This window comes from Lepidochelys olivacea (genome assembly GCF_965140295.1).
Source record: "Lepidochelys olivacea isolate rLepOli2 genome assembly, chromosome: 10".
Taxonomy (NCBI): domain Eukaryota; kingdom Metazoa; phylum Chordata; order Testudines; family Cheloniidae; genus Lepidochelys; species Lepidochelys olivacea.
The window spans coordinates 66633327-66655791 of NC_140420.1; the positions used below are offsets into that span (position 1 = coordinate 66633327).

At 43.1% G+C, this 22465-nt stretch overlaps 1 protein-coding gene across 2 annotated transcripts; it reads left to right on the forward strand.

Annotated features, from left to right (window-relative positions):
* The first annotated feature begins 222 nt into the window (after positions 1 to 222).
* GATM (glycine amidinotransferase) lies at positions 223 to 21807 on the forward strand. 2 transcript variants are annotated; one of them, XM_084641865.1, is made up of 10 exons: positions 223 to 374; positions 2287 to 2505; positions 10013 to 10208; positions 11866 to 12056; positions 13769 to 13906; positions 14197 to 14361; positions 16438 to 16501; positions 16621 to 16737; positions 17258 to 17347; positions 20761 to 21807. In XM_084641865.1, the coding sequence occupies exons 1-9, from the start codon at positions 306 to 308 to the stop codon at positions 17314 to 17316; spliced, it is 1218 nt and encodes a 405-aa protein (XP_084497991.1). In that variant the 5' UTR covers positions 223 to 305; the 3' UTR covers positions 17317 to 17347; positions 20761 to 21807. The 2 variants fall into 2 exon arrangements, with proteins under 2 accessions (XP_084497991.1, XP_084497990.1); XM_084641864.1 differs by lacking the exon at positions 17258 to 17347.
* The last annotated feature ends 658 nt before the right edge of the window (positions 21808 to 22465 follow it).

Here is a 22465-nt window from a genome sequence, read left to right on the forward strand (position 1 = left end):
GAGCACCAAGCACCCTAGTGACCAAGGAGACCAAGGTGGTGTTAGTGCTTGGGCCAAAGGGATGTGCCCTGGGGCTGGCAGGGAAGGTTGGAGGGGGCCCCTTCTGCGTCCCCTCCTGCAGCCCGGCTGCACAAAGGGAAGGAGCCGGCGGCCGCTCTGCTGACAGCGGCCCCGCGGCAGCCAATAGGGAGGGAGCGGGAGGCTGGAGGGTGTGGGAGCGGATATAAAGGCCGCGGGGAGCGGCTCGGTCCCTCGCTGGGCGCTGCACAAGGGCTGGGCTCGTTCCCGGGGCCAGCTGCGGAGCGATGCTGCGAGTGCGGTGCCTGCGCGGAGGGAGCAGGGGGGCCGAGGCGGCGCATTACATCGGGTCCCGGGTGGGTACCGAGCCCACCCCTGCTGCAGGGCAGAGCCCGGGGGGCGCGGGCGCGGGCGCTCGCTCTGGGGACCGCGGTGCTGGGGGTGCAGAGGCGGCTCTCTGGGTGGGCCGTGTGTGCAGAGTCAGACCGGGGGCTGTCGGGGGCTGCCCTGGAGATAGGTGGGGGTTATTGGAGGGAGGGTAGAAGGAGGTAGGGGCTTATTGCGGGGGCTCTGGTGGGGGTGCAAAAGGGGGCACTAGGAGGTTATTGAGGGTGCAGAAGGGGGCACTTGGGGTCACTGGAGCCGCCCTGGGGTTATTGGGGGTGCAGAAGGGGGCACTAGGGGTTACTGGGGGTGCGCTGGGATTCATTGGGGGTGCAGGATGGGGCACTAGGGAGTTATTGGGGGTGCTGAGGGGACACTTTGGGGGCTGTGGTGGGGGTGCAGAAGGGGGGCACTAGGGGTTACTGGAGCCACCCTGGGATTATTGGGGGTGCAGAAGAGGGGACTATGGGGTTACTGGGGGCTCTCTGGGAGTTATTTGGGGTGCAGGAGGGGTACTTTGGGGCCTCTGGTGGGGGTGCAGAAGGATGCACTGGGGTTACGGAGCCATCCTGGGGTTATTGGGGGTGCAGAAGGGAGCTCTGGGTGGGTCATTTGGGGTGCTAGCATGGTATGCATAGTAGGAGCAGTGAGCGCTCCCCTTGAACCCAGCTGGTTCACGGTTGTTATACAAGCCACATCTCTCTGGCTGGGAGGAAGCCTCCTTTCTCCCCTTAGCAGCTGGGCAGAGCCCCCCTGGTTATCACTGGGGCTCCCGGTCCTTGAGCAGAGCCCTGTTTCCATTCGCTGCCTGCGGGGGCCAAGCTGCTCAATTTAGGGAGAGAAGACCCTGGACCAGAGCCTTATGCTGAGCTAACCTGGTCTGGAGCAACCTGGCGTAACCAGCAGCAAGGCAATGACCCTGCTGAAGCTGGGAGCCTGATTCCCACCCTGCATGGTGCCTTGGGCTGAGGAGGGGTTGTGCTGACCCAGCAACCACTCAGACCCCCCACCCTGTAATGGGGTGTGTGTGAACATTAGCAGCTCCCTGCAGGCTCTGCCACATTTTGTGTGTTTGCTATGGCAGGAATAGACCGACTGGCTGGCTAGCAGCTGGTAAGCGAACAGCTGGGGCTCTGGGAATCCATCCAGGGGACTAGTTCAACTAGTGGGGTTTAGGTGGCTAGGGAATTGCTTAGAGCACTGTGAGAGTGGGGGAGAGGCAGTGAGAATCTAGGAAAGCCAGGTATACATAAACTTCAGTATGCAGGGTCCAGGCTAATGTGACTGAAGTTTCTATGTAAATCTTTGGAGGGTGGGGAGCTAGTTTTTCAGATTACACATTTTTCTTTCTGTTTTCGAGCTACAACAGTCTACGTTTTGATGTGGAAGAAACACAATTAATGGAATATGTTTAACTTGCTACAATTTCACTTCCAGCTTTGAAAAGCTTTATTTGTATTGTGCCCAAATCCCAGTACTTTACATTCCCATTCGTCCCCAGTTCTGCAGGGCACATACAATCCAAATTAGTGAAACAGGTACAATAGCAGCTGTTGCAAAAGTAACTTTGCCCCATTCATCACTCCTGTTCCTGCCTCTATGAATCTAGAGGGGGCCAAATTAGCTGTAACTGTTGAAGTTTGACCATTAAACAGTTAACCATTGTCTAACATGGGTGTTTTTTCCTTTAAAGGTGAAATGTCCTTTAAGATTACAGTGGTAATAAAGAACCTTTATGGTGTAAAAAGCCTTTTGGGTAAAGCAAAGTGCACTGAAAATATTCTGTAAAATACACTGCGTACTTAATCCTCCTCTTATTTTTGTAATAGAGTTGTGTGTTAGAGCTGATTTGTTCCTCTCTCCCTCCCTCCCCCCCCCCTTAAGCTTGGAAGATCCTTTACAGGATGGGTGCAGCGAACTTTCCAGAGCACCCAGGCAGCTGCCGCCTCCCAGAATTCCTGTGCTGTTGATGACAATAAGGCCACTGCCCCTGTTCCCGAGGACTGCCCTGTCTGCTCCTACAATGAATGGGACCCCCTGGAGGAAGTCATTGTGGGGAGAGCTGAAAATGCCTTTGTCCCTCCTTTTTCTGTGGAGGTTAAGGTAAAATTCTTATATTGAAAAAACTAAAATGCCTTTTTATGTATAACATCTTTTAGTTTTCAGGTATATGAGTACATACAGAGTTAACAAAAATAAGTTTAAAAGTAGAGTTCAAAATACCTTAATACCAGTGTTTAACCAACGTGCTGCTCCTAGAACAACTACATTTTTTAACTCAAATTCTAGAGTTGATAAAAATTGTGGCAATTATTAACTTGATTATTATGTGCATTATTCAAGTCTCTTGTGCACAGTCTGAAAATGAACTAAGGTTGCAGAAAGTTTGAAAGCTACCTTTTTCTTCTCTTCTACTGATGACCCTCATTTGCTCTTTGGCCAAAGGCATGTGCTAAGAATCAACACCTGTATTACCACTTGCTTGTTACTATAACCCAATGTAATTAGGTTCTCGTTTACTTCCTGATTCTGGACTAGCCAGGGCATCATACTGGAGTTATATGTACTGTCTTCAAAACAGCCATGTGATAAGGGTTCAGGCAGCATCCAGATCTGTGTACATAAAAGTTCAGTATTTTTCAGATTGTGGCTTTGGGTTTTGATCCTACTTCTGTTCTGACGTACTCCCTAGTAGAATTAGTAAAGCAGTTTCTACGGTATAAGTTAGGCCAGATGAAAACATAGAGGAGGAGGATTATTCTGGGCAGGTGCATCTGCCTTCTGTTGCTTCTGGCTGAGTGCATGGCTTATAGTCATAGCCAGTCTGGCCACTGACACTGTAGGCTTTGAGACAGAGTATAAAGTTCTATCTGCAAGTTAGGATGATTGTTTTATTTAAATAGAAAGCTCTTCACTGGAAATCCCAGACAGTAGATACAACAATGTATGGAAACGTCTGTTTTCCAAGTGTATTTTGAATTAAGGTTGCAGAACAAACATGATCTAACCCTTGGCTCTCAAATTTAGTTCTATTTTCAGGTGCTTTATTTCAACTTATTTTTTGGTGTATATGTTTAAAATCTTTCATTAATTACAAATGAACTGAAATGCTTTAAAAAGAGGAATTAAACTACTGCGATGCCAAACTTCTAACAGGATTTCTGCTCACTTACTTATTCTGAAAGTGGAATGAAAAGGTTTTTAATCTCCAGAAATGCAGTTTAGAGATTAGACCATCAGGTTTCAGGAGAACTGTAAAGAATGCTCCTCCCCACCTCCAAACGTAAGATTCATTCACTACCCCTGTCTCCTATCATGTGGACGCTTGGGGTAAAACCCTGGCGCCACTGACTGGTTAATGGAAATGTTGCCATTGGTTTGAATGGGGCCTGGATTTCATCCATGGAGAGCAGCAGCTTCCAGCTCTTCATCTTCCAGTTTTGATACCCCATTTCTGGCCCTCCAAAAGATTCCCAGTCTTCCAGGAAAAGAAGGAAATCAGAACATGCTATTTATAATGTAAAAGAAAAAGCAGACAACAGCGTATTTTAAAAACATCTGAGGTCATATCTATATGTCATGAAGGAACTCTAAAGGGCATGAAGAAAAGTTTTGTCTTGCTTTGTTGCTGATTTTTGATATTATGGGCAAAATTCTATCCTCTTAACGCTTGCCAAATCCCCTTAACTTCATTAAAACGACTGTATTTCTAAGGCTGGTAAACATTAAAATACGTGCTGCTGTTGCTACTACATTTTAATCCAGTTCTAGTGCTTGCTTGAGCATTTAATTTTAGTGAACAATTTCCCCCATGTGTCAGCTGCAATATCTATCGCATAGTGAGGTATGTCAAGTATAGAATTTCATCCATAACTCAAAAATTTCACATCTTTGGTTAAAGTACTAAATTCTCTGGAGGAAGTGCAGACATACATACTGTATGTTGTTGGAAGCATTCATTGGCCTGTTGTTCTGAAAAGCATCATAGTTCCATGTATTTAAACAAGTCCCCATAGAACATGGGCAACTTTCATAACACTGCTACCTTCAAGAAATTGAAAGTATAGTGTAATGAGTCTACTCTGCAAAGGAAAGACAGGGGGCTTATAACCCACTTGGGAAAACTCCAAGAGTATCTGGAACATGTCTAGTGAGTGAATACAGAACTCCCAAGTAAGACACATTTATGCACATGTATTTTGCTTCTATAGTTTTTCTTTCCTCACTGCAGTTCAGCTGCTGATATACTGTGTCTCATGCAAACTACTTATTTGAAATAGTTGTGCAGTAAACCCTGGCGGCAGTCACTGTATCCTATTGCAATTTGTGAGGCTTGCTTTTGGCATTCACGTCGGTCTTTTGGCTGTAATCTGTAAATGATGTGCATGGCCTAAGAAGGAGGAAAGAATGAATAGAACCATGGTACCGCTACGTGTCTGAGATGAATATAATTAGAGCTGGCACTGAATGAGCACCTGGGTGGTATAAAGCATGTGGAAGGATCTCCATAAGCATCAGTGCCATATTTGGGATAGCGTTAGAAGGGTAATACGACAGATTTGCTAATTCACACTAATAACAAGGAGATCCTTTGTGAACTTAAAAAAAACCAAAAACTCCTCACATCCTGGATGTGGTCGCATGTGGTAATTCAGTTTTAAACTAATATTTGAACCCTACAAGTATTTTATACTTCAGCATATGCTAGTAAATATTTTGTAGTATATTTTGTGAAAATAATGAATTCTTAGTAAAGAGGCCTTGTTACAGCTCTCTGATATATCTTTATTAAGTAGAGAAGAAAGAGTTCACTTTGTGCTAATTATAAAATATTGTATTAACAAGCTTCTGCATTATTTTGACATGAGTCTCTTTCCTCTTTATGAAATGTCTCTCTTAATCTAGTTTGAACATATAACTGGAGAACATTAACTTTAAATCAAATACATAACTAGATATGAAATGTACTAAATTGTATTCCTTTTCTTTACTCAATATGAATATTTATAATAGACTTTCACCAGTAATGTACTTCCCATTTATTGCTTCTCAGGTAAGTAAATATAAATTTAACCAGCTGGAGTCATTAGTGAGGTCACAATACCATGATTAGAAACCACAGTTCACTACACAGGAAGTGATGTCAAATGTTGGCTCTGACATCATTAAATCTGGTAGAAGCAAGATGCTTAGAAAGGATAGAGCTTCTTTTTAAACAGGTTCTGACAGTGTGAAATAAAAATAGGGCAGTTTAATAGCGTTTTGGTAACATTTTTCACATTGTAGCCATGACTCTTTCAGGCTCTACTGAAGTATCCTAGCTTTTATGTAGGTAGCCAGAAGTAAGAAGGTATAGCTGCTTCATCTGCATATCTGTCACCTGTCTTGCAATATGGCTAGCACAGGTATTACTCTCCCATTTCAAACTTGGTAGCAGGGAAGGGAAATGTGAACAGGCAAGGCTGGTGATAGAAGGCAGAATCCAGGGTCCCATGTACTTAAGATGGCCGCAGTCTCCCAGGAAGGCTAGATTCAAAACTTCATGGGATGCCTTGTTTCCAATAGTGAAATCTTTGTCAGTACCCGGGTGAGTGTGAAAGAGGGGGGATGCAGAGGAGCTCAGGAGGCGGAAGCTATTCAAGTTCCTCTGGTATGGTTATTGAGATTGTCCTGCCTATGAACTATATTTCTTGCTTCTTGAGCTGTATCATGAGAAGCATAAAGATCAGTGTAGTATCAGACAGGAAACAATGTCTGACTGGACTTGAAGGCAGGAGTGGCTCTAGCTGTGTTGCTGGCTAGAGCAGAAAAATGTGTTTGTGGGCCCCCGCCACCTAGTGGCTGAGCCAACCCACCCTCCCTCGCAAAACCTGCACTAGGCTGGCCAATCAGTAGAGGAGGAAGGAGGCTGGGAAGGGAAGGGGGGAAGCTGACCAATCAGAGCTGAGCAAAAATGGCTGGCCAATCAGAGCAGAGGGAGAAAAAGCGTAGTGGTGTGATGGCATCCTCTGGAAGTTGGTGCCCAGGACAACTGCCCTGATCACCCATCCCTAGAACGGGCGCTGCCTGATGGTATCAGAGGACTCAGTGTTGTGGCCAGCTTTGGGAGAGGGCAGAGGACTATGCAGAAGTGTGCAAAGTGCACTAAACGTTCTAAAAGCATTTGGTCAATTTCTCAGGTACAACAGAACACAAGTCATGGGGTGCTGTGCAAAGACATTCTAAAGCTCTTTGCTCGTCTCCGATTCTGGTGCTGCCCTGCCAGCTGTTCTCCCTGTGCAATCAGAGCAGCCCTCAGACTGCTCTAAGTTTTCACAGGGACTGAAATCTCAGCCCAGGATCATTGTGATATAGGGACATTCCTGCCATGCACTCTTTTCCCCAGCTATGCTCAGAGCAGGGATGGTGTGTGGGTCAATACAGGATCATCTTTACACTAGGGTTATCTAGGCTGGTTAAGACAGTTTTGTAACCAGATTGTGCTATCAGTGTGGTGATCCATGCTCATAGGTCTGTTCTGTTATTTCTTGGGAAGGGGAGAGAGGGAAACAGAGTGAGACAATGTATAGCAGGGGGAAAAGGGGCAAGGACTTTCTAGTCTTCACTGTGCCCAGATATATTCTTGGTGGCTCTGGAAATAACTTGCATGTATCCTGTATGACAAACTTGTCTTGTTAACTGAACTGGATTCCATTGGAATGCTGAGCACTTCACATGATCAACACGTGTCTTCTGAACAGCTGGTAAAGTCTGAGAGGTGATCAAATTACCCAGACCTTGCCTGGAAAAGAAAATAGCTTTGCTCACAAAAGGAAGCAAGAGGAGCTGCTTGAACCAGTGGGTAGGGTGGCCCTGCAGAGGCCTCTGTCCCTTCCATACCCAGGAACTGAGTAGTGTGTTTGGACACATAGAATTTTAAAACTTCCTTGTGAGTGGCTGGATTTTTTCCTTCACTGCTGTAGGACCATGGCAGGAGTAAGTAGGCAGGCAGAGCGTCGAGTGGCAGGGTTGGCTAAAGTCAGTCTGGCAAGCCTCCGATGGGCACCATTGCCTATCCCCCTCAGTGTGGTCACAGCCCCATCTCAAGGCTGTATCCCGCCTGCTGTGGCCCTGCTGTTGCTCCTTGGTAGGGACTGTTGAGGAGGGCTCACTGTCACTCCTGGTCAGGCAGGCTGGCCGGTGGTGGTATCCCATGAACATCGTTCCCTGTGTGCAGGGGAGCCGGAGCCTCTTGCAGAGGAGGGAGGTCCCAGCTTCCATCTACTCCTCTCTGCATGACCTCTCCTGACACCACTCCAGAAGAGCCACAATGGGTTGGCAGCTGTGAGGGCCCCATACATACAGTCCCTTACTGCGTAGGCATTCCTCTCGGAGCAGTGGGTTTCAGAGTTAACAGCCTTGTTAGATCAATAGGGCAGTTCACACCCCTCATAGCTGTTGTTTCTGGCTGTTTGCAGACTGAGGCAGACCAAAGCACCAGTGATCCTCTGGTCATGTTTTCTAGCTTTTTTTTCACCATTGTAAGGGCTAGAAACATAATCCTTCTAAAATGAAAGCCGAGACTTCAAAATCATCACAGGTTCAGGGGCTCCAGGCACATGGCTATAGTGTCTGTGTTAATCAGGGTCTGACAAGCAGAAGTGAATTAACCTTCTGCTCCTTCCCCCTCCAGAACACTTTTCTTTCCCAAAAGTATGGGCATAAATCCCCTTCTGCCCCACTGGGGGAGCCAACTATCAGACCTCAGGATGCTTTCAGAATCCCTGACATCAACAGAACTAGTTCATGACAGTACTGAAGTGAGAGACTATGAGATGTGGTGGCTGAATGGAATAAAATAAAATTAAAAGTAAAGTAAAAATTTCTGTGGGGTGAACAGGGTAGAGGGGAGCACAGTAAATCAGTGAAACAAGTAACAAAACCTGTACCACTGGCATTTCCCCTCCAGGTCATTCTATGACTGTTTGTCTGTTTGGCCTTTTTAAATTATAAACTCTTCAGGGTGGAGTTACATGTCTGATGTGTTTGCACAGTGTCTGGTATAATGAGGCCCCTGTCTTGACATGGGCATTTGGGCAATGCTGGAGAATAAATGTTAAGTAATAATAAAAAAGCAGTTTAGAAGGATATCTGCTCTTAGTCACTTCATTTTGCACTCACGTAGGGTTCAAGTCTTTGTTCGGACAGACAACTGCCACTACAGCTTTTCAAAGCAGTTCTTTGGTTTTTGCACATGTACAGAATGCCCCCATCTGTAGCAGACACAAGTGTTTGCATATGTGAAAGAAAAGTGAACCCCAGTACTATGTTCTTTCTTTCAGTGGAGTGGATATTTTTTCAAAACCCTCAGTCTTGGTGCTGTCTTAATGCTCCTACTCTGAGAGAATCTTTAGATTTCAGGCATGCGGGTTGAGAGATGTTTGTAAAATGAAAAATGGTAACAGATGGTGTGGATGAAAGCGTCATGACCGAACTCAGGTTGCCATAACGCACAGATGGATTGATTTATTCTTTGGTATGTGGCTTTAGTCAGGACAACCAGTGAGGTCAGCCAGTGTGGTGCTAGCCCACTGAGGGCTCTAAGCAGGAATATTTTTGCCCCCTCCCCCCATAAAAAAAAAGGCAGGTTCTTATAATAAAAAGCAAGTAGTGGGTCCCTTGATCTGCTCAGGCCCTAAGCAATTGCTTAGTAGGCTTATGCCTAGTGCTGGCTCTGGAGGTCACTCTGAGGGGAACGCTTTCTGAGTAGAGGGAAGTATTTCTCGACTTAGATTACTGGTCTCCTTTTATGGTGACAAGTAATAAAGTCACATGGAGTGGACACATCTGTATAAAGAGATGTAAGATGAATGGATGAAATAGCTTGAAAATTCTCTCTGAGAGATAAACGCTGAACTTGCAGGTTGTGAAGAAATTTATGCTCTTCTCACATTCCAGGCCACTTTTATTCTCAGGTCTCTTTCTGCTATTTGTAGATCTCTTAATCTTGGCAGCAGACAGTACTTGCAGACTGTAACTGGTGTTGGAGCTATTTATCTTCTGGATGTCTGAACCTTCTCAACATGTACTACTGAAATTTAACTCCAGAGACAGATGTAACTGTTGGCTGAGCCACACACCTCACTGACCATGCAGAGGCAGATTGCCAAAAAGTGGTCTTCACGGAAGCACGTATGCTTTTCAAGAACTGACATGTGCAAATGGCAGGCCATAGAACATAGATGCACAAACCACATCAATTGTACACACAAATAGTATTTAAAATGTTATACACGTGTTAAGCGCTGCCAACTCCTGTCCTAGTGGCATTATCGGCAGTCATGAGCCTTCTCCTATTCCCTTGTCTCGAGTCCCTAGATGCTAGAGGGTCCTGTAAACCACTGACAGTTCTTTCTTTGGCTCCTCGGAAGTACTGCAGAAATAGCTACAAAGCTTTTTGAGGCACAGATGAGGGATATGAGTTGGCAAATGTGGAGTCAATAGAGAAACAAGGTTGAGAAACCTTTCACAAGAACAGTAATGTGTAAATACCACAATCAACTGCACTGTATAAAGTATAACCAAATATCGCAGCATTCTTATGGCTACTTCTGTCATCTTTTATTTTCAGGCCAACACATATGAAAAGAACTGGGGATTCTATCAGAAGTTTGGAGGACAGAGCTTCCCCAGAGATCACTTGAAAAAGGCTATTGCTGAAATTGAAGAAATGTGCAATATTCTGAAAATGGAAGGAGTAATTGTTAAGAGGCCTGAGCCAATTGACTGGTCAGTCAGATATAAAACACCTGACTTTGAGTCTACAGGTAAATAGCATTCTCCAGCTGAGGTACTTACACTATATCTGTTGGGCACCTAGTCCAAGGAGTTAGATCCTTTCCATTTTACTGTGGGATGGGCTAGCAGGCCTTTGAGATCCCCCCTCTAGTTCAAGAGCTTCTATGAAATCTAAACACTGCTTACAACATGGATCAAAATGACAAATAGGTGAAACTCTTGCACCACTTGCTGTTAGTGGTGACGGAGCTGCAGGATCTCTCATTATTTTAAATGTCAAATGTGTCCTTAGATTTATATTTTTTTTGTTTGTTTCTATTTTAAACCAATGTTTCTCAGGAATCAGGGAGTGACAGTGAAAACTCCTAGCATCTTAGACAGGCAAATGATTTTTCTTGTAAAAGGTTTTGTCCATCTTCCTGCAGTAGAGTAGGATTGTCTTGTGAACTGGTCACCTCTTTTGATGGTGCTTTAGTGGTCTGGTTTGGCATGTTATACTAACTTCCTAGTTAGAAAAATTGTCTAGCGTTTTTAATTTGGAGTTTGTGCTCACCACTTACTCAAATGTAATTCCTCAATATCTTTCATTTCTCTCTTCCATTTTTCTATTTTTATAAAAGGGGCGAACCCCTTTCTCTCACCTAAACGTTTTAAATTAGGCATTTGGGGAAGTTCATTAATAATTACCCCAGTTAAGTTGCATTAACCCAGTGATACTCTGGACATTTGTAGATTATGGGTAGCTTTGATTTGGTAATGAAACAGGCTTTGGGCAACTTCAGATTGCTAACTGCAGTGAGGTGTGCTATCTGGTTTAAAGGGACACTACCATTGGGGAAAAATGGGGAAAATAATCAGGAATTGCCCTTCCAATTTTTATGGTTTAAAAAAAAATTCTTTGTGGCTGTTTGAAAGCCCACACAAATAGGGGCAACAGGAACAAAATGACGGCCCACAGTGCCATCCAATGGAGAAAGTGAACAAACTGAAAGACTTGAAAGATTTGAGAAACGTTTCTCTAATCTTTCAATTCTAGTAATTTTAGGTGTGGTAACAGAAGATTTTTAAAAGTTTTATTTTTTTTATTTTTTAAACAATCTTGTCTTTTTAAAAATAATAGACATTCTTGCCTGTAGCACTCAGTATAGTTGTCAGTCCCAGAGCAGTGAGTTAATCTTTTATCCAACCAACTTCTGCTGAGGAGAGACAAGCTTTCAAGCCACATGGAGCTCTGCTTCAAGTCTGGGAAAGGATTGTTTAGCGTAAGTAGTTAGCATGTATTCTAAGGGATCATTCAAGGTAGAGTGACCCATTAATACCTTTGCAGTCATAGGACAAAAAGGGGGCATTGGTGGGTTGCAGCTTGTTGTAATAAACCATAAATCCATTGTCTCTGTTCAGTCCATGATTTTAATGTCTAACAAAGTTTATGAATTTAAGCTTCAGGCTTGTCTTCTGAAAGTGTTGTGCCAATTTCCTTTGAGTATGAGGACTGATAGGTCAGACGTAGAGTGGTCGCTTTGTGAAAAGTGTTCATCCACAGGCAATAGTGTTTTAGTCTTTTTATCATTTTCCTGTGAGTTCATTCAGGAGTGCAGTGATTGTCTCGGTTGTAGACATGCATCCCTAGGCTGAAATAACTGTTCCAATAGCCTAATCAGTTCTAATGTGTTTTTTTCCTTGTAGGTATGTATGCTGCCATGCCAAGAGACATCTTGTTGGTAGTTGGAAATGAAATTATCGAAGCACCAATGGCTTGGCGTGCTCGTTTCTTTGAATACAGAGCATACAGGCCAGTCATCAAAGACTACTTCCACCGGGGTGCCAAATGGACAACTGCACCCAAACCCACAATGGCCGATGAACTCTATGACCAGGTATCACTCTCACCTTGTCTTCATAACGTCAGGGGACGTTTTCACAAAATTTGCTTTGGCTAGTTTCAGCCTCCAGTTTAGGTTTGGGAAACTTTACAAAACTATTAACATATTTCTTTTAATGTTGAAATAAAAAAAAAATCAGTATTGTAGGTTTATTGTGTGTGGGAAGTTTGGTGAGGCTTAAATGGGGCTTAAATGTTCTCATGCAGTGTTCCTAGCCCAAACTCCTTAGCAAGAGCTGCCCTAAGTGAGAACCAGATGTGAAACTGACAGTGGTTATAGCTAAATAAGTGAACCAGTCTATTTTCATTATCCAAAGGGGGAGAAATGTAAAAAACAGCCTAAGTGGTGAAAAGTAATCTAGACTTCTCAAATCTGCAGACCTGATTTAAAATATCAGGTCATATTGTTGTGATAAGTAAAGAATTTTTTTTTCCTTTCTAAAGTTAACCAGGCCTTGTCCGTAACACTTATCAGCTAGAATAATCCGTTGTATTTTCCCTTATTGAAGACTCTTTGGCCCCTTCTCTGTTCATTAAGGTGAAAGATGTTCAAAATTAAAACGCTTATCAAAATATCGTTTGCTGAAGACATTGGTTGGGACTTTTGAAATAATTTTCTTTTTGAGTTTTGTGTAATGACTTAAATCTCACACTCAAGGAACTCTATCTTAATTTAGGGTGTAAGCCCTCCTTTACTGCAGTTACAATACAGCAGAAGTCAGTGGATACATAGCATGCAGCTGCTTTCCTTCAAAGTTCTGCAATGACTCTTTCTATTTTATACCCCACCAAAGGCCAGTTTCTAGGCAGTTTTACATACTGGCTTTCACAGTTTTGGTAGCTATCTAAAGTCCTGAATATTCCGGGGCTGACTACAGAAGAGAAATCTTTTACCTTCTGCCTCTTTGTAGTAGGTAAGATTGGTTGTGTGGTGGCACTTTCTCAGTGTTAGTGGCCTGCCAGAGCTGGATTAGACCGCCCTCACAGCATATTTCAAGACATATTTATTCAGCTTCTTTTGTTCTTTGCGGTATATTCTGTCTTTCAGCAAAGGCATCAGCACTTTGGTGCCCACTCTGGGTAGTGTCACATGATTTGTTTTTAATGGTACTATATCTCTTTGATGCTATAAGTATTTAAAAAAATCTCAGAAGGTCTTACCTTCTTGGTTAAAGTATTGCGTGTTTGGCTAGGGGGTTGTGACTTCTCCATTCTAAAATGTGACAAAAGCACAAAGTGCAACTTTGTTAGACTTTTAAGCCTGCAATTTATTTACCCCACACAGTGTGTGCAACAATTTGTTAGGCTGGCAGTTACACAAGGGCTTTTTGTTAACTGAGCCACATCCTATGTCCAAGTTTGGTAATCTCAGTCCAGAGAGAACCACTGTCAAGGGCAGTCCATTTTTTGTATGCAACAACTGACTGTATTTCTTTATTTAAAGCACCACCTGTTCCTGAATGCACTTAATAAGCTGCTGATTACTCCAGCTACTTGAAGGTGTACGCCAATGATCCTCATTCATGCTTTCTTTGTTTTCACTCCAAAAACAAGAAAACCGCTTTATCTTCAAGGAACATGCCAGATACCAATATAAACACAGCTATTTTCTGAACTCCAGCATACTTGTAGCATCAAAGCTTTCCCACTAGTAATTCAACCAGGCTAAATTTGTTATGTTTGCTTTGTCTTCTCTCTTACAACCAGGATTACCCCATCCGCTCAGTACAAGACCGACATAAACTGGCTGCTCAGGGAAAATTTGTGACAACTGAATTTGAGCCATGCTTTGATGCTGCTGACTTCATTAGAGCTGGAAGAGATATTTTTGTGCAGAGAAGCCAGGTAGACAGTCTGCTTCCTATAATTTCTCTATATTTTAGTTACTGAATTTCTCTAAAGGTAAAACAGTATAGTTGACAGTGAAAGTGAAAGTTATCCTACATAAATAGGATGTCTGACATGCAAGATGAGAACGCAGCATAGCTGACATGATAGGTTGTTAGTGAGTGCACAAATTGTTTTTATAATAACGACATCAAATAATTAGCATTTTTTAAGTAAGCAAGACCAAATGTTCGGTATGTCGTAGCTTATAAAGCTAAAACCAAATCTACAATCGGTCACATTTCCAGGTTACCAACAATTCAGGCATTGAGTGGATGCGGAGACATCTTGCACCAGAATATAGAGTGCATACTTTGTCCTTTAAGGATCCTAACCCCATGCACATTGATGCCACGCTTAACATCATTGGGCCTGGCCTTGTGCTGTCCAACCCAGATCGTCCGTGCCACCAGGTAAGACCGTAACAGTGTATGGGGGGAAAGAAACAAAACTATATTGCGGTCAGCTTGCCTGGAGTGAATGGCAGCGTGCAATTACTGATTCATAACCGCGTGGTTCTTTTTCAGTCATGTAAATTCTTGTGCTCTAGCTGCTAGATGCCCTCAGTCAATCTGAGGGCAGGGATTTGCATAGTGATTGGGTGGCTGTGAAGAATGTCTTTTAAATCTGAATTCTGAACTGAATCTGAATTCATTGGAACTCCACCTCTGAGCACAACAAAAATGATCCAGTTCAGCTCTTCCCTCCCCGCACCGCTCCTTCCTCCCCCTTTAGAAAGGACATGTGGGATACATGTAACTTCACCCTTTTATTATGTGGGTAGACTGTAAATATATGAAAGTTGCCCCTTGCATATTAGGTAGCATAGAATCTCAAGGAAAATATATAAAATAGCTATTCTATTTCTGTAGCATTTGCACGTCACTTATATCATCTCCTGGGTCCAGAGACCCCTTAGCTCTTCGGCTGGATATTTTTTCTTTGTATTTATTCTAAAAGTCGTCTTGTCTGTCAACAGTTACTGAACAGTTACTGAAGCTGTACCAGTAGGAAGAGAGTTCAGAAACCTCTTCCCCATTCAGCTGTGAAATAACCCCGAGAAATACTTTGAAGGGAAGGAGCCAGGACAAACATAGAAACCCAGCACATGCTTTGTTATAGGATTGGGGGTTAATACTTCTAACCAGTGCAAGGGCAGAGGGAAGGAGGGCACATTTCAGTTTAACAACATACATATTTGTAATGTGCTCGTACCTGGGGACTGCAGTCAGAACTCCATTGTGCCAGGTACTGTACGGGCACAGAACAAAGATAAGACTGCCCCTGCCCCCAAAGAGTTACTGAGTTTACAGAAGCATTTTAGACTGTAACAACCAGGATGTGTTGCCAATATTTGAAGGCCCTCCCCACGAAAGTCTCCTGCAGCTTAGACTGCCAAGCCTGTGTACTAGAGATGAATGTGCACACAAAGATTGGAAGGTGAGGGAGCAGGATTTTTTTTCTCATAATGCTGACCACAAGAGGAAGCAGTGCTACTTGGTCAGTTTATGTAAGTACACTTGCTGGGAATGTCTGTCCTTTGTTTCTGAAAACTCTGCTGAGTATATTGATGGTATAACACAGTCCCATGTAGGACAGAAGCAGAGCTCCTTTTTAGCAAGGAGATCCTGCAAAAGCACCCTCCAGCATGTGCTGTTCTGTGTCCTGGACTAATAAATACCTGTCAATCAGGAGTTTTCTTTAGCCAAATTGTCCCATTTGTTTTGGGAAGACATTGTATAGTTAGAGTAAATATTGTGTAGTAAAAATAAACTATTCCCTGGAATGCCCATAGACTGGTGCTGTTTGTTAAATAAGCTGTACCAGGATTCAGTTTATTCCTGCTCCATGTTTTCTGTGAAGCATGATTCATAGGAAGAATAGCAGTATATTATTCTGCAAAATTCCGTGTCCTTAAATAGAAGTCTCATTGGGGGAAGGGATAGCTCAGTGGTTTGAGCATTGGCCTGCTAAACCCAGGGTTGTGAGTTCAATCCTTGAGGGGGCCATTTAGGAATCTGGGGTAACAATTGGGGATTGGTCCTGCTTCAAGCAGGGGGTTGGACTAGATGACCTCCTGAGGTCCCTTCCAACCCTAACCTTCTATGATATAACTAGTCCTTTGTGCAATAACACAAAAGAAATACTGCTACAAATATGCAATGAAATACCATTTACCGTTCATAAAGCCATTTTAATCAGTGAGGCTGAACTGTTTTTACATGAAATCTCGTCTCTTAAGCTGTATATCTGTAGTGTGCAAAATCCACAAAAACTAATGCTGATACTTTAGTGATGAAACTTTGAAAGAATTCGTAATTGTGCTTACATGAAAAGTGGATTTGTAGAAGGAACTTGAATAAGGAGAGGGTCGTGGCTTGGTAAATTGGGGAGAGGGAGGGTGTGCTATGAAGAAGAGCATGGACAAGATGCACAGAGTTGGGGAGGCAGTGATAAAATACTGAGTGTTTAAACTGAATATCTTTCAGATTGAATTCTTCAAGAAAGCAGGCTGGACAGTGATTCATCCTCCATTGCCACTTATCCCAGATGGTATGTTGAGTTCACTCTGCTACTGCTTCTTTTTAAAGACAGATTGGTTTTCAGTGTGTAACGCAAAAACGATACAAAATGTATAACTGCAGTACTGAGAACCATTTTAATGCTTTTAGACCACCCACTATGGATGTCTTCAAAATGGCTCTCCATGAATGTCTTAATGCTGGATGAAAAACGAGTGATGGTGGATGCCCATGAGACTCCAATTCAGAAGATGTTTGAAAATATAGGTATGTCCTGATTTTGTTTACACACTAAGCTTGAAATGGATTATCTTAAGATGTCAGTTATGTTTGTACCTATGAACGAAGGTTGCACTCTTAACAGGTGGTACAAATAGCACTGTACCTTTAAATGAAAGAACTCTCAACTGCTGAATTAATGAGTGAGAACTGGTCATTTAATTACTTACAGTACACCACTCACTTACATGAATGTGGTTAGAGATTTTTGTAAAAAACATGAGCACACAACTAACATCAATGCATTCCAATAGCCTTATTTATCCTTTGTAGCCAAGCTCCATTTAAAAATTTCGAGTTTCAGTTTGAAACATTGTGTACTTTTGAATTCTTTTCAGAGAACCTGAGAATACTTGACAAAGGTATTTCAGCTCCGTTAACTGTCACAGGAGTGACGGTTTCTGGGAATAACCCTGTGGCAGGGTAAAGTTCATTCCTCCAACTACTGGCATGTGGAAAAGAGGAGAACTCACACTAATTATCTAAAATGAATTTTATTGCATATTAGGAAGGGGATGGGGAACAGCCTGTGAAAATTTGCTGCCAGAGAAGAGATGGAGTCAATGAATCCAAGTACCTCAGTCACATTTGAAAAAGGGTATGCAGAAACTTAAATCTTAGCAATAAGCACTGGAGACACATTCTATACTTGTGAGGAGATAGCTGGCAACTAATCATGGAATCATAGGACTGGAAGGGACCTCGAGAGGTCATCTAGTCCAGTCCCCTGCACTCATGGCAGGACTAAGTATTATCTAGACCATCCCTGACAGGTGTTTGTCTAACCTGTTCTTAAAAATCTCCAATGATGGAGATTCTACAACCCTGCCAGGCAATTTATTCCAGTGCTTAACTACCCTGACAGTCAGGAGGTTTTTCCTAATGTCCAACCTAAGCCACCCTTGCTGCAATTCAAGCCCATTGCTTCTTGTCCTATTCTCAGAGGTTAAAGAGAACAATTTTTCTCCCTCCTCCTTGTAACAATCTTTTATGTACTTGAAAACTATCATATCCCCAGTCTTCTCTTTTCCAGACTAAACAAACCCAATTTTTTTCCCAGTCTTCCCTCATAGGTCATATTTTATAGACTTTTAATAATTTTTGTTGCTCTTCTCTGGACTTTCTCCAATGTGTCCACATCTTTCCTGAAATGTGGCGCCCAGAACTGGACACAATACTCCAGTTGAGGCCTAATCAGGGCCAAGTAGAGCAGAAGAATTACTTCTCAGATCTTGCTTCCAGTACTCCTGCTAATACACCCCAGAATCATGTTTGCTTTTTTTTTTTGCGCAACAGTGTTACACTGTTGACTCATATTTAGCTTGTGATCCACTATGACCCCCAGATCACTTTCTGCAGTACTCCTTCATAGGCAGGCATTTCCCATGTTGTATGTGTGCAGCTGATTTTTCCTTCCTAAGAGGAATACTTTGCATTTGTCCTTGGATTCCATCCTGTTCACTTCAGATAATTTCTCCTGTTTGTCCAGATCATTTTGAATTTTAATCCTATCCCCCAAAGCACTTGCAGTAGTAGTAGCATTCACGGTTTCTGAATTATGACAAAACTACAGTATTTTGACTGAAGCTGTCAGGTTGTCTTTTCATCTCTCAGTATGTTTTTTGTTTGTAAGTGTTCAGACTCACCCGGCGGCACCTCCTGCTGGTCATCCTTGGGAATTAGCTCCATTTCCAGCCCAGAGCACCCTCCACAGGCTGGTGATCTGCCTTACCACTGGCCCCTGGTCCATCCCAGGACCCAGTGCCCTTGCCTTGGGTGCTGCCACCCTGGCAGTACCCCCACCCCCTGGGTCTCCCCACCCACTATCCTCACATTGCCTCAGTTGTGGCTACTGCCAGTGACCATCTAGTCCCCGCACCTGGGGCGGACTGCAGTGTAAAAGCCAATCATCACAGGTAACAAGGGGTTTGGACTGGCTGCCTTTACCCACCCTCAGGCTGCCCCTCTGCAACCCCAATATCTATATGGGCCTGGGACCAGGCCCTGCAACCCGGGGAGTTGCTGGCATAGGGCTTCCCAGCTCCTGAGGCCTTTCCCTTCCCAGCCCTGCCTTACTCTAGGTCCCCAGGTGAGTTCCCCTGCAGCTAGGCCTATCTCTCTCTCCAGCCAGAGAGAGTTGGACTGAGCTTCTGGCTCCCAGCCTTTATAAGGGCGAGCTGGGCCCTGATTCGGGCATGGCCCAGCTGCGGCTACTTCCCCAATCAGCCCAGCTTCTAGCCCACAGCCCCAGCCCGCTCCTGGACTATTTTAAGCCCTGAAAGGCAGGAGCAGGTGACCACCCCACTACATTGTTTAATTTCTGTTAAACAGACTGGAAAATAAGGCTTCAGTTTGATCAGTGAATCGGATTCTGACCCCACTACAACTGGAGAGAGTCCAGAGGACAGCAACAAACATGATAAAAGGCTTAGAAAACCTGTGAGGAAAAGTTTAAAAAATTAGGCACATTTAGTCTTGGGGGGGGGGGGGGAAACGACTAAAGGGGGACCCGATAAGTCTTCAAATATATTAAGGGCTGTTATAAAGAGGATAGGGATCAATTGTTCTCCATGTCCGCTGAAGGTAGGAGAAGAAGTAATGGGCTTAATCTACAGCAAGGATAATTTAGGTCAGTTTTTAGGAAGAACCTTCTAACTATAAGGGTAGCTAAACCCTGGAATAGGCTTCCAAAGGAGGTTGCAGAATCCCCGTCATTGTTTTTAAGAATAGGTTGGACATACAGCTATCAGGCATCGTCTAGATTTGCTTGGTCCTGCCTCAGTGAAGAAGGCTGGATTTGCTGACCTCTCAGGGTCCGTTCCAGCCCTATGTTTCTATGAAATTATGCTAGCAATGATCATATGAGCAGAACTACTTCAGTATGAGAATCAGGAAACAGCTGATTGCTGCAAGCGGGAGGCAGGGGAGAGTTGCTGATCCGTGGGGCCGCCGGCGGGTGGGAAGCACTGGGGGAGGGTGAAGAGGAGCTGATGGGGGGGCTGCCGGCCCACCCTGGTTCTAAGCCCCCACGGTCAAACAACATTCTAAGCAAACATTTCACAACTTTAAATGAGTATATTCTCTAATAGATCAGTGACTTAACAACGAAACATTAACGGGGATGACGTTAAGTGAGGAGTTACTGTATAGTGCTTTGAAAACATAAAGCTCTTTTGGTGCGAGTCAAGGATACATCCTTCAGACTTGAGCTTCACTGACTGAGTTGCTGGACTCAGAACAAATAATTTCCAGTTCACAAACTTGCTATCAGTCACTTTATAGTGGTGCAGGGAAAAAACCAAACCTAACCAGCTCTTCTGAGCAGCCAGTGCTCCGGAGTGCTGCAAACTCATGAGCTATTGAAGTCTCTGGAGTGAGAATGCACACTTGAGAAGTTTTCTGTGCACTGATCTCAGTCTGCCTTTTGGTGTTTTGTGTGAGCAGAACTGTAGCTCAGAAATGGAGCTCAACTTGTTCCCAGGAAATGAGTTTAACTGCCTCTTTCTCTTGCAGTGCACCAAGGAAATGTGTTGTAAGCTCTGAGCATATTTGAATATCAGATTTTAAGAAAGTCACTATTTTAAAAGAGCATATTCTGTATCTACTAAACTCCAATCACTCATGCTGAGACACCTGTAGAAAACAATCCTAAATGCATATTGGCTTTTCTGATTCTTCACATTCCTACAACAAAGGCTGATTTTTTTTGTTTTTGTTTTTTGATCAGGACATTGTAACACACACCAGACAATGTCTCACTCCCGGCACTGTATTTGGCTGAGGGTGTGGCTGGAATAAACAGACTATGTTCCTAACTTTCTGTACTTTGGCTAGAGGTTGAGTCAGTACTGAGCAGAGGAATTCTTAACAAATGGGAATGAAATATTTCATACGACACACATGCAGCCGTGTGCGACCTCTGAGCATTGTTTAAAATTCTAACCAGTGCCTAACGTGTCAGTCTTTTTTCTTTTCTTTTCATGTTCTCCAATGTATATTTTTCACTTACAGGCATTTCTACAATTAAAGTGAATATTCGCCATGCCAATTCCTTGGGAGGTGGTTTCCATTGCTGGACATGTGACATTCGGCGCCGTGGTACCCTACAGTCGTATTTAGATTAGTCTTCAGCCAGATGAGCAACCATGGTTCAGCTTGTGTGAAATAAGCATAGGAAACGAACAAACTTACTTCCACTTTTCTGCTAAAACAAATGCATGAGCTGTAGTGCTTGAGCAATGGTGTCCCTTACAGTGGTCTGAACAGGTATTCCACTCTTCATAGTAGGTAGATGCATTTGAAACTACTCCCATCAGCACCACAGGTCTTCTGGCTGACTTTTTGAAAGATTTTCCTCTGTTTGTGAAGCCACTTCAGCTTGGCTTCAAAAGTAAAAACTTGACAATACACTTAAGGCTCTTGCTAGAATAGCTTGACCACTAATATTAGACATCTACCTCTATTTAATATGCTATCAAAAAGGCAGCTAGAAATGTTAGACCTGAGTTTAACATTCATTTTTCTTTCCAATCAGTGTTTGTGTGATATATCACAATTTTTAGTACTATTAAAACATACTTAACCACCCAGAGCTTATATGGAACCAGATAATTACATCATTATGTATAACACTCTTTAGATTAGTTGGATTATACAAGCATTAAGGGAAATTCTTCAGAATTATATTAATCTCCTCAGTTATACTTTGAAAAAATCTGGGTTTTTTTACTTACCTCCCATGTTCCAAAAGTTTCTACTATGTTTTCCTCTTCTAGAGTATTTTATCCAAATGTATAATGCTTCACTGACCACTTTTATATTGCTGTAACTGGTTCTCTTATTTAACTCTTTATGTGTGCCCACGTGATACCTGAGATGCTATCTCTGCAAGTTTCATCTTGTGAATGTGTTTACATAAAATGTATGGTTTCTTAATAAACTAAAGCTAATGAGCAAATGCTGGATCTGTAATGAGAGCACACATGATGCTGGGAAACAGTTTTAATGTTGATTACTGGACATGTATTTTTTATGCTAATAAACTTTTTTGCATTCACAGTTTGCATTCACAGTTTAAGCTCTTGTTGCAAGTTTTACACAGAGATGAGTAAATGTGAGGTGCTTATTCTCTAGCCAAGACAGGATAGGCTTTTCTGTGTATGATAAACTCACAGCTGATTTGAGCTATGAAGAAATGCCCATTTATTAAGAACTGTATTTCAACTTGTACCTTACATGGACAATGCATTTTGTCCCTTCCTTCACATCTGTAGTCATGTTTCTTTATCAGGGAGTTTACTGAATTAATAGTATCCTCTAGCACAGGATAAGGGGAAAGTAGGCAAAGTTAAATGAGTCTATTTTTCTTGGCAAGCCAGTGCTGCTTAGAAATGTGCTCTAGTAGTAACAGGGATCTCTGAATTTTCCTGGGGCTTGGCCCTACTCATTTGATAGCCCCTGAGAGTTTTGCTATTGACTTCAATGGAAGCAGGATTGGACTTTTAGTCAATTGAGGTAGGTGGGTGGAGGGAGCGGGTAACAACCATTCTTCTTTAAAATCTCTCTGCATGGCCCAGTACTGAAAGTACACATCTGCATTGTACATTGTCTAGAGAGCTTCATATAATCATAAGATATGACTGAGGACACCGTAAGCTCCAGGTGAATGAAGGTGGTACACCTGTACATGTGTATGCCTTATGCCTGCAGCACTAAG

Bases quoted from the DNA above. Each gene is read 5' to 3' on its own strand.
- GATM (XM_084641864.1), top strand. From the start codon at position 306: ATGCTGCGAGTGCGGTGCCTGCGCGGAGGGAGCAGGGGGGCCGAGGCG. The intron at 10,209-11,865 runs GTAAATAGCATT...TTTTCCTTGTAG, and splicing joins ACCTGACTTTGAGTCTACAG to GTATGTATGCTGCCATGCCA. The intron at 14,362-16,437 runs GTAAGACCGTAA...AATATCTTTCAG, and splicing joins CAGATCGTCCGTGCCACCAG to ATTGAATTCTTCAAGAAAGC.